The following is a 13,018-nucleotide window of genomic DNA, read 5'->3' as shown; positions in this document are numbered from 1 at the left end:
ATAGTCTATGATATGACCCTACATGTTCTGTCCTGGGTTTAATAACCTACATATTCTGTACTGGGTTTAATAACCTACATATTCTGTACTGGGTTTAATAACCTACATATTCTGTACTGGGTTTAATAACCTACATGTTCTGTACTGGGTATAATAACCTATATGTTCTGTACTGGGTTTAATAACCTACATGTTCTGTACTGGGTTTAATAACCTACATGTTCTGTACTGGGTATAATAACCTACATATTCTGTACTGGGTTTAATAACCTACATGTTCTGTACTGGGTTTAATAACCTATATGTTCTGTACTGGGTATAATAACCTACATATTCTGTACTGGGTTTAATAACCTACATATTCTGTACTGGGTTTAATAACCTACATATTCTGTACTGGGTTTAATAACCTACATGTTCTGTACTGGGTTTAATAACCTATATGTTCTGTACTGGGTATAATAACCTACATATTCTGTACTGGGTTTAATAACCTACATATTCTGTACTGGGTTTAATAACCTATATGTTCTGTACTGGGTTTAATAACCTACATGTTCTGTACTGGGTTTAATAACCTACATATTCTGTACTGGGTTTAATAACCTATATGTTCTGTACTGGGTTTAATAACCTACATGCTCTGTCTGCCCTATATGTTCTGTACTGGGTTTAATAACCTATATGTTCTGTACTGGGTTTAATAACCTACATGTTCTGTACTGGGTTTAATAACCTACATATTCTGTACTGGGTTTAATAACCTACATGTTCTGTACTGGGTTTAATAACCTACATGTTCTGTCCTGGGTTTAATAACCTACATGTTCTGTACTGGGTTTAATAACCTATATGCTCTGTCTGCCCTATATGTTCTGTACTGGGTTTAATAACCTACATGCTCTGTCTGCCCTATATGTTCTGTACTGGGTTTAATAACCTACATATTCTGTACTGGGTTTAATAACCTATATGTTCTGTACTGGGTTTAATAACCTACATGCTCTGTCTGCCCTATATGTTCTGTACTGGGTATAATAACCTACATGCTCTGTACTGGGTTTAATAACCTACATATTCTGTACTGGGTTTAATAACCTATATGTTCTGTCCTGGGTTTAATAACCTACATGTTCTGTACTGGGTTTAATAACCTACATATTCTGTACTGGGTTTAATAACCTATATGTTCTGTACTGGGTATAATAACCTACATGTTCTGTACTGGGTTTAATAACCTACATGCTCTGTCTGCCCTATATGTTCTGTACTGGGTTTGATAACCTATATGTTCTGTCCTGGGTTTAATAACCTATATGTTCTGTACTGGGTATAATAACCTACATGCTCTGTACTGGGTTTAATAACCTACATATTCTGTACTGGGTTTAATAACCTATATGTTCTGTACTGGGTATAATAACCTACATGCTCTGTACTGGGTTTAATAACCTACATATTCTGTACTGGGTTTAATAACCTATATGTTCTGTCCTGGGTTTAATAACCTATATGTTCTGTACTGGGTATAATAACCTACATGCTCTGTACTGGGTTTAATAACCTACATGCTCTGTACTGGGTATAATAACCTACATGTTCTGTACTGGGTATAATAACCTATATGTTCTGTACTGGGTTTAATAACCTACATATTCTGTACTGGGTTTAATAACCTACATGTTCTGTACTGGGTATAATAACCTATATGTTCTGTACTGGGTTTAATAACCTACATGCTCTGTCTGCCCTATATGTTCTGTACTGGGTTTAATAATCTACATGTTCTGTACTGGGTTTAATAACCTATATGTTCTGTACTGGGTTTAATAACCTACATATTCTGTACTGGGTTTAATAACCTACATATTCTGTACTGGGTTTAATAACCTATATGTTCTGTACTGGGTTTAATAACCTATATGCTCTGTACTGGGTTTAATAACCTACATGTTCTGTACTGGGTTTAATAACCTATATGTTCTGTACTGGGTTTAATAACCTACATGTTCTGTACTGGGTTTAATAACCTACATGTTCTGTACTGGGTATAATAACCTACATGTTCTGTACTGGGTTTAATAACCTATATGTTCTGTACTGGGTTTAATAATCTACATGTTCTGTACTGGGTTTAATAACCTACATGTTCTGTACTGGGTTTAATAACCTACATGTTCTGTACTGGGTTTAATAACCTACATGTTCTGTACTGGGTTTAATAACCTACATATTCTGTACTGGGTTTAATAACCTACATGTTCTGTACTGGGTTTAATAACCTATATGTTCTGTACTGGGTATAATAACCTACATATTCTGTACTGGGTTTAATAACCTATATGTTCTGTACTGGGTATAATAACCTACATGTTCTGTACTGGGTATAATAACCTATATGTTCTGTACTGGGTTTAATAACCTACATGTTCTGTACTGGGTTTAATAACCTACATGTTCTGTACTGGGTATAATAACCTATATGTTCTGTACTGGGTATAATAACCTACATATTCTGTACTGGGTTTAATAACCTACATGTTCTGTACTGGGTTTAATAACCTACATATTCTGTACTGGGTTTAATAACCTACATGTTCTGTACTGGGTTTAATAACCTACATGTTCTGTACTGGGTTTAATAACCTACATATTCTGTACTGGGTTTAATAACCTATATGTTCTGTACTGGGTTTAATAACCTATATGTTCTGTACTGGGTTTAATAACCTACATGTTCTGTACTGGGTTTAATAACCTATATGTTCTGTACTGGGTATAATAACCTACATATTCTGTACTGGGTTTAATAACCTACATATTCTGTACTGGGTTTAATAACCTATATGTTCTGTACTGGGTATAATAACCTACATGTTCTGTACTGGGTATAATAACCTATATGTTCTGTACTGGGTATAATAACCTATATGTTCTGTACTGGGTATAATAACCTATATGTTCTGTACTGGGTTTAATAACCTATATGTTCTGTACTGGGTTTAATAACCTACATGTTCTGTACTGGGTATAATAACCTACATGTTCTGTCCTGGGTTTAATAACCTATATGTTCTGTACTGGGTATAATAACCTACATGTTCTGTACTGGGTTTAATAACCTACATGCTCTGTCTGCCCTATATGTTCTGTACTGGGTTTGATAACCTACATGCTCTCACAGAACTTGGTGAGTGTGCTGGGTTTGATAACCTACATGCTCTCACAGAACTTGGTGAGTGTGCTGGGTTTGATAACCTACATGCTCTCACAGAACTTGGTGAGTATGCTGGGTTTGTCCTGGTTGCGTCTGTGTCTGAACCATCTCTGGATCTTCCTCACATCCCAGTCCAGCTGCTTAGATAACCCATCCAGGCGTCGCGAGTCTGGGCACTACGGGAGTCAGAGAGTGAGGTATTAGGGAGAGAGAAACAGGGAGAGAGGGGTATTAGAGAGAGAGAGAGAGACAGAGAGAGAGAGAGACAGAGAGAGAGAGAGAGGAGAGAGAGGGTAAGTGAGGTATTAGAGAGAGGGAGCTATTAGGGGGAGAGAGAGAGAGAGAGAGAGAGAGAGAGAGAGAGAGAGAGAGAGAGAGGGAGGTATTAGAGAGAGGGGTACTAGAGAGGGAGAGGGAGGTATTAGAGAGAGGGGTACTAGAGAGAGAGAGAGGGGTACTAGAGAGGGAGAGAGGGGTACTAGAGAGGGAGAGAAGTCAGAAATTAAAGAGTATGAGGAAGAAACTATGAATGACTTAATAAATGAGGGAAATATAGGGACATTTGCTTTGCAACATACAGGCAGTCCTGGCTTACAGTACTATACATCACCTCAGATGACAGGCAGTCCTGGCCCGCTCATACATACAGTACTATACATCACCTCAGATGACAGGCAGTCCTGGCCCGCTCATACATACAGTACTATACATCACAAGACATCACCTCAGATGACCTATTTGATGACATCACGAGTGAGAGTAGGAGGAAGGAACGGATGAAGAATGTCAGGCGGTTGAGTATTGTGTAGAACAGAACAAGTGCGTGGGAATGGGCCATTAGGAGAAAGCTGACAGTAAGTCTAAATGTTTTCTAAGGGGAGAGACTGACTGATTGACGTATATACTGTCCTTCAAGACAAAATTATTTTTCACAGCTCACAAGTAAGAACTAAGAGAGGGCACATCGAGGGTTCGAAAAATTCTGGTAATTTTCGCCCAAATTCCCAAGTTTTACAACAATGACATAACTTCCACCTGGGAAAGTTACAGAGAGAGAAATGAAAGTCTGATGGGATGAGGAAGAAAGAAGAAACAGCTGAAGCATTCATTGTATTGCATAAGACCGGTGTGAGGACTGAGGAGGAAAGCAGACAGACAGAAATCGTTTCTTTCTGGGAGCTAGCTAACTGCCATTGATATTTTCCTCTGGCAGCTAATATGTGTGTATGACAGCGAGCATTCCTTTCTTATGTAAACTCTAAACACCTTCTATAATACCATTTTGTGTGTGTGTGTGTGCGTGCAACAAACTAGTTTATTATTTGGTTGTGTGTGGCAGCGAGCTAGTACCTTTGATGGATGCAAACACTGTAAACACCTTCCTTAACTTCCCAACGGGACACACTACGGTCATTTCAACGTGGGTAATATTTGCGTGAGACTAGGGCTGTTACGGTGACCGTATTACCGCCACACGCCAGCGGTGTCGAATCATGACGACAGTCAAATTCCACGTGACCGTTTAGTCACGGTAATTAGGCTTCTCCAAGCTCTGATGGTGCTGATGGTCATTAGTAGTCTACCAAACTTGCTAACTGCCTGGTACTCAGCACTCTATTGTCCCTCTAATCACTCTGACATCAATGCTAATGTGATCGAAAATCAAATCAATCACTTCATGAGATCCCATGAGCTCATGTTGCTCAACATTTCTATTGGCTAGGCAATCATACAAGAAAACAGTGATGGCCTCTATTAAAAAGAGGAGGATCCCATCAGCTTTCTATAGGCTAGGCCTGCTATATTTATTCATCAACTTTTCTAATATTAAGCACATTGCTTATCTTCCCTACTTGGCTGGCATGAAAATGAACCATGAGGCCCAGTGTAAGAAACAATGCTTATTTTGTTGCTTTTTTCTAATCATAGTCACACACCTCACGTAGGCAAGCCCATAAGCCTCCATATATATATATATATATGTTGATGAGGTTTGTATCACAACTAAAGTGGCCAAATAACTTATTCAAATGAAGCACATTAATCCACTATCCAAGGGGTGTAGAGCCTAACTAGTATTAACAAGGGGTGTAGAGCCTAACTGGTATTAACAAGGGGTGTAGAGCCTAACTGGTATTAAACAAGGGGTGAAAGAGCCTAACTAGTATTAACAAGGGGTGTAGAGCCTAACTAGTATTAACAAGGGGTGTAGAGCCTAACTAGTATTAACAAGGGGTGTAGAGCCTAACTAGTATTAACAAGGGGTGTAGAGCCTAACTAGTATTAACAAGGGGTGTAGAGCCTAACTAGTATTAACAAGGGGTGTAGAGCCTAACTGGTATTAACAAGGGGTGTAGAGCCTAACTAGTATTAACAAGGGGTGTAGAGCCTAACTAGTATTAACAAGGGGTGTAGAGCCGAACTAGTATTAACAAGGGGTGTAGAGCCTAACTAGTATTAACAAGGGGTGTAGAGCCTAACTAGTATTAACAAGGGGTGTAGAGCCTAACTGGTATTAACAAGGGGTGTAGAGCCTAACTAGTATTAACAAGGGGTGTAGAGCCTAACTAGTATTAACAAGGGGTGTAGAGCCTAACTAGTATTAACAAGGGGTGTAGAGCCTAACTGGTATTAACAAGGGGTGTAGAGCCTAACTAGTATTAACAAGGGGTGTAGAGCCTAACTAGTATTAACAAGGGGTGTAGAGCCTAACTAGTATTAACAAGGGGTGTAGAGCCTAACTAGTATTAACAAGGGGTGTAGAGCCTAACTAGTATTAACAAGGGGTGTGGAGCCTAACTAGTATTAACAAGGGGTGTAGAGCCTAACTAGTATTAACAAGGGGTGTAGAGCCTAACTAGTATTAACAAGGGGTGTAGAGCCTAACTAGTATTAACAAGGGGTGTGGAGCCTAACTAGTATTAACAAGGGGTGTAGAGCCTAACTAGTATTAACAAGGGGTGTAGAGCCGAACTAGTATTAACAAGGGGTGTAGAGCCTAACTAGTATTAACAAGGGGTGTAGAGCCTAACTAGTATTAACAAGGGGTGTAGAGCCTAACTAGTATTAACAAGGGGTGTAGAGCCTAACTGGTATTAACAAGGGGTGTAGAGCCTAACTAGTATTAACAAGGGGTGTAGAGCCTAACTAGTATTAACAAGGGGTGTAGAGCCTAACTGGTATTAACAAGGGGTGTAGAGCCTAACTAGTATTAAACAAGGGGTGTAGAGCCTAACTGGTATTAACAAGGAGTGTAGAGCCTAACTGGTATTAACAAGGGGTGTAGAGCCTAACTAGTATTAACAAGGGGTGTAGAGCCTAACTAGTATTAAACAAGGGGTGTATAGCCTAACTAGTATTAACAAGGGGTGTAGAGCCTAACTAGTATTAACAAGGGGTGTAGAGCCTAACTGGTATTAAACAAGGGGTGTAGAGCCTAACTAGTATTAACAAGGGGTGTAGAGCCTAACTAGTATTAACAAGGGGTGTAGAGCCTAACTAGTATTAAACAAGGGGTGTAGAGCCTAACTAGTATTAACAAGGGGTGTAGAGCCTAACTAGTATTAACAAGGGGTGTAGAGCCTAACTGGTATTAAACAAGGGGTGTAGAGCCTAACTAGTATTAACAAGGGGTGTAGAGCCTAACTAGTATTAACAAGGGGTGAAAGAGCCTAACTAGTATTAAACAAGGGGTGAAAGAGCCTAACTAGTATTAAACAAGGGGTGAAAGAGCCTAACTAGTATTAACAAGGGGTGTAGAGCCTAACTAGTATTAACAAGGGGTGTAGAGCCTAACTAGTATTAACAAGGGGTGTAGAGCCTAACTAGTATTAAACAAGGGGTGTAGAGCCTAACTAGTATTAACAAGGGGTGTAGAGCCTAACTAGTATTAACAAGGGGTGTAGAGCCTAACTAGTATTAAACAAGGGGTGTAGAGCCTAACTAGTATTAACAAGGGGTGTAGAGCCTAACTAGTATTAACAAGGGGTGTAGAGCCTAACTGGTATTAAACAAGGGGTGTAGAGCCTAACTAGTATTAACAAGGGGTGTAGAGCCTAACTAGTATTAAACAAGGGGTGTAGAGCCTAACTAGTATTAAACAAGGGGTGTAGAGCCTAACTAGTATTAACAAGGGGTGAAAGAGCCTAACTAGTATTAACAAGGGGTGTAGAGCCTAACTGGTATTAAACAAGGGGTGAAAGAGCCTAACTAGTATTAACAAGGGGTGTAGAGCCTAACTAGTATTAACAAGGGGTGAAAGAGCCTAACTAGTATATATAAGCAGCGTGTGAGTTCACCTTTATAATAAAAACATTACATGTATAATTGTATTTGCTGTCTCTTTTGATAATGGTGTTTTCCACTAATGGAACATTCATGCTTATAACCTACTGCTGTGTTCGCATTGCTGCTCTTATAATGTGAAGAAACAGCCTAATAGTTCATCAACATTTTAAGCGAAATGTTCTGATCTGTTGCGTCAGCCACATTGCATAAAAAAAAAATGGATGTTAGTGTTTGTATTAATTCGGGATCTATCGCATTCCACAACTGTCCCAGACTATGTTTGCAATATTTATTTCTCACACAGATTAGAATTGGTCAACTTTGTACTATGGGGGATAGTTGATTGACATAGGCTAATGCTTTTGCTGTTCGTTAAGCCTTATTGGCTGGCGAAAAGTAAACGTTCTTCCAACATCTTTAATATGCACTTTGGATGTGTCTGTCTTCACTTGTATGTAGCCTGTGAGAAAGACCCGGTCATGTGACAGAGAGCCGTGTGAGTGAGAGATGCACAGCGAGACTCGAGAGAAGGGCACAACGCAGCACTACGGGCCACAAAGGGGATGGATTCTTTTCAGGGTGAATTACGGTGCATTGCGGTGCATTACGGTGCATTGCGGTGCATTACGGTGCATTGCGGTGCATTGCGTTGCATTACGGTGCATTACGGCCACAAAGGGGATGCCGTCGCCGCCGTGAAATTAGAGGCATTATCAAATGCTTGTCAAATTGTGAATGAGAGACTGATGAAGTGTGTACAGCCTGGGCGCATAAAGTATGGTCGCATTTAATTTGCTCTATTAAAACCTACCCTTTGGAATGACTTCGATAACAACAGTGAATCTATTTTGTTTTTAAGAGGATATTTCTCAACAATCATTCTCATGACAGCACATTGGTAGTCAGTGAGCTAAGATGGACTGGCCTAAACTGGACTAAGCTGGGTTAAAACCCTGGATGGGAGACTAAAGAGGAGCTGTAGATACATCAACTCTCCAGTAGGAGATGCTGTAGATAGATCAACTCTCCAGTAGGAGGTGCTGTAGGAAGATCAACTCTCCAATAGGAGGTGCTGTAGGTAGATCAACTCTCCAATAGGAGGTGCTGTAGGTAGATCAACTCTCCAGTAGGAAGTGCTGTGCTATAGACGGATCAACTCTCCAGTAGGAGGTGCTGTAGACAGATCAACTCTCCAGTAGGAGGTGCTGTAGGTAGATCAACTCTCCAATAGGAGGTGCTGTAGGTAGATCAACTCTCCAATAGGAGGTGCTGTAGGTAGATCAACTCTCCAATAGGAGGTGCTGTAGATACATCAACTCTCCAGTAGGAGGTGCTGTAGGTAGATCAACTCTCCAGTAGGAGGTGCTGTAGGTAGATCAACTCTCCAGTAGGAGGTGCTGTAGATAGATCAACTCTCCAGCAGGAGGTGCTGTAGACAGATCAACTCTCCAGTAGGAGGTGCTGTAGATAGATCAACTCTCCAGTAGGAGGTGCTGTAGCTAGATCAACTCTCCAGTAGGAGGTGCTGTAGATAGATCAACTCTCCAGTAGGAGGTGCTGTAGACAGATCAACTCTCCAGTAGGAGGTGCTGTAGACAGATCAACTCTCCAGTAGGAGGTGCTGTAGTTAGATCAACTCTCCAGTAGGAGGTGCTGCCCAGCCTATTGCTTTTTTTCCTGATAGTGTATATAACATTTAACATCTGACGTTGTTTTAAAGTTAAATTCTTCAATATATTTTATATAAGGTTTGGTTACCATAATAACTTAATCCTGTGGCTGACATTCCACCTCAAAACAACAGCTGACGTTGATTTAAAATAAAATGTATTTTCCATGTACATTCCAAGTCACAATACATTGTCAAATTAGGTTGAAACAACATTGATTCTGCGTGTGTGTGTGTGTGTGTAGCGTGTGTGTGTGTGTAGTGTGTGTGTGTGTGTAGTGTGTGTGTGTGTGTAGTGTGTGTGTGTGTGTGTGTGTATAGCGTGTGTAGTGTGTGTGCGTGTGTAGTGTGTAGTGTGTGTGTGTGTGTGTATAGCGTGTGTAGTGTGTGTGCATGTGTAGTGTGTAGTGTGTGTGTGTGTACCTTTGTGATGGATGTGAACACCTTCTCCAGGACAGGGTTGGGTGTGGCTCGCCAGTGGACTGAGGCAGCGTGGATATGCAAGAGGAAGGCACATGGACTGGCTATGAACCTGAAGGAAAACCAGCAGTAGAAGCCCTATCAGTGAAACCCTATCAGAAAACACACAGCCTATCTGTTGTACCTTATTGTTTTTTAGTATATAAACGATGCACATCATCATCACTTACAGATGGACTCATAAGCCTGGATGAATATCAGTGAAGGAAGCCTTATAAGTTCAGTATCATTTTGTATTCTTCACAATTTAGTGCACACTGCTTCCATTCTCATCGGTGTACTTATATTCACACAATGGCTGACATGACTTGTAGGATATACTTGTTTTTATTATGTATATCTGCCGTTTCAATATCTGTCCAACACCGGCCAAAAGACAGAGGGAAGAGATGAAATAAACTGTAACTAATAAACCATTTTTAAAAAAGAGCAGGACTTTCAAAACATTTTATGTGTCAGGACAAGAGGCCAGGGAGAGAGTAGAGATGAAATATCACGTCATATACATAACTAGTTTGGCACAGCATCAGTGAGTCCTGCCTACAATAGAGTACAGACAAGTGGACTGTCCAAGTGAAGTGTGTTTTCAATAGCACTCAATATGTTAGTGTTCCTTCAGTGTCCTTTAGATAACAGAGAGTATAGATCTAGAGATCATAGAGAGTATAGACCTAGAGATCATAGAGAGTATAGACCTAGAGATCATAGAGAGTATAGACCTAGAGATCATAGCGAGTATAGACCTAGAGAGTATAGACCTAGAGATCGTAGAGAGTATAGACCTACAGATCGTAGAGAGTATAGACCTAGAGATCGTAGAGAGTATAGACCTAGATATCATAGAGAGTATAGACCTAGATATCACAGAGAGTATAGACCTAGAGATCATAGTGAGTATAGACCCTAGATATCAGAGAGAGTATAGACCTAGATATCATAGAGAGTATAGACCTAGATATCAGAGAGTATAGACCTTGAGATAAGAGAGTATAGACCTAGATATCACAGAGAGTATAGACCTAGATATCAGAGAGTATAGACCTAGAGATAAGAGTATAGACCTAGATATCATAGAGTATAGACCTAGATATAAGAGAGTATAGACCTAGATATCACAGAGAGTATAGACCTAGATATAAGAGAGTATAGACCTAGATATCATAGAGAGTATAGACCTAGATATCACAGAGAGTATAGACCTAGATATCAGAGAGTATAGACCTAGATATCACAGAGAGTATAGACCTAGATATCGGAGAGTATAGACCTAGAGATCATAGAGAGTATAGACCTAGAGATCATAGAGAGTATAGACCTAGAGATCATAGAGAGTATAGACCTAGAGATCATAGAGAGTATAGACCTAGAGATCATAGAGAGTATAGACCTAGAGATCATAGAGAGTATAGACCTAGAGATCATAGAGAGTATAGACCTAGAGATCATAGAGAGTATAGACCTAGAGATCATAGAGAGTATAGACCTAGAGATCATAGAGAGTATAGACCTAGATATCAGAGAGTATAGACCTAGATATCACAGAGAGTATAGACCTAGATATCAGAGAGTATAGACCTAGAGATCATAGCGAGTATAGACCCTAGATTCCAGAGAGTATAGACCTAGATATCAGAGAGAGTATAGACCTAGATATCAGAGAGAGTATAGACCTAGAGATCATAGCGAGTATAGACCTAGAGATCATAGCGAGTATAGACCTAGAGATCATAGAGAGTATAGACCTAGATATCACAGAGAGTATAGACCTAGAGATCATAGAGAGTATAGACCTAGAGATCATAGAGAGTATAGACCTAGACATCATAGAGAGTATAGAGCTAGATATCACAGAGAGTATAGACCTAGATATCATAGAGAGTATAGACCTAGAGATCATAGAGAGTATAGACCTAGACATCATAGAGAGTATAGACCTAGAGATCATAGAGAGTATAGACCTAGAGATCATAGAGAGTATAGACCTTGAGATAAGAGAGTATAGACCTAGATATCACAGAGAGTATAGACCTAGATATCAGAGAGTATAGACCTAGAGATAAGAGTATAGACCTAGATATCATAGAGTATAGACCTAGATATAAGAGAGTATAGACCTAGATATCACAGAGAGTATAGACCTAGATATCAGAGAGAGTATAGACCTAGATATCAGAGAGAGTATAGACCTAGAGATCATAGCGAGTATAGACCTAGAGATCATAGCGAGTATAGACCTAGATATCATAGAGAGTATAGACCTAGATATCACAGAGAGTATAGACCTAGAGATCATAGAGAGTATAGACCTAGAGATCATAGAGAGTATAGACCTAGACATCATAGAGAGTATAGACCTAGATATCACAGAGTATAGACCTAGATATCATAGAGAGTATAGACCTAGAGATCATAGAGAGTATAGACCTAGACATCATAGAGAGTATAGACCTAGATATAAGAGAGTATAGACCTAGAGATCATAGAGAGTATAGACCTAGAGATCATAGAGAGTATAGACCTAGACATCATAGAGAGTATAGACCTAGAGATCATAGAGAGTATAGACCTAGAGATCATAGAGAGTATAGACCTTGAGATAAGAGAGTATAGACCTAGATATCACAGAGAGTATAGACCTAGATATCAGAGAGTATAGACCTAGAGATAAGAGTATAGACCTAGATATCATAGAGTATAGACCTAGATATAAGAGAGTATAGACCTAGATATCACAGAGAGTATAGACCTAGATATCAGAGAGAGTATAGACCTAGATATCAGAGAGAGTATAGACCTAGAGATCATAGCGAGTATAGACCTAGAGATCATAGCGAGTATAGACCTAGAGATCATAGAGAGTATAGACCTAGATATCACAGAGAGTATAGACCTAGAGATCATAGAGAGTATAGACCTAAAGATCATAGAGAGTATAGACCTAGACATCATAGAGAGTATAGACCTAGATATCACAGAGTATAGACCTAGATATCATAGAGAGTATAGACCTAGAGATCATAGAGAGTATAGACCTAGACATCATAGAGAGTATAGACCTAGAGATCATAGAGAGTATAGACCTAGAGATCATAGAGAGTATAGACCTAGATATCAGAGAGAGTATAGACCTAGAGATCATAGCGAGTATAGACCTAGAGATCATAGCGAGTATAGACCTAGAGATCATAGAGAGTATAGACCTAGATATCACAGAGAGTATAGACCTAGAGATCATAGAGAGTATAGACCTAGAGATCATAGAGAGTATAGACCTAGACATCATAGAGAGTATAGACCTAGATATCACAGAGTATAGACCTAGATATCATAGAGAGTATAGACCTAGAGATAATAGAGAGTATAGA

General features: G+C 39.6%; 1 protein-coding gene across 2 annotated transcripts in view; it reads right to left on the bottom strand.

Annotated features, from left to right (window-relative positions):
• LOC110494816 (ceramide synthase 5) overlaps nucleotides 1-13,018 on the bottom strand; it is a 54,821-nt gene that overhangs the window by 30,492 nt on the left and 11,311 nt on the right. Inside the window, exons 2-3 of one of the 2 annotated variants that reach the window (XM_036950921.2) lie at nucleotides 9,597-9,705; nucleotides 3,263-3,393 (exon numbers count right to left, since the gene is read on the bottom strand). In XM_036950921.2, coding sequence (XP_036806816.1) covers nucleotides 3,263-3,393; nucleotides 9,597-9,705 — 240 coding nt within the window. The remainder of the gene's footprint in view (nucleotides 1-3,262; nucleotides 3,394-9,596; nucleotides 9,706-13,018) is intronic. The other variant, XM_090206485.1, reaches the window with a different exon arrangement.

This window comes from Oncorhynchus mykiss, chromosome 17, assembly GCF_057628025.1.
Source record: "Oncorhynchus mykiss isolate SJ-2025 chromosome 17, ASM5762802v1, whole genome shotgun sequence".
Classification (NCBI taxonomy): Eukaryota; Metazoa; Chordata; class Actinopteri; order Salmoniformes; family Salmonidae; genus Oncorhynchus; species Oncorhynchus mykiss.
Note: the sequence above shows the minus strand (reverse complement) of the source record. Positions and strands in the feature narration are given on the sequence as shown.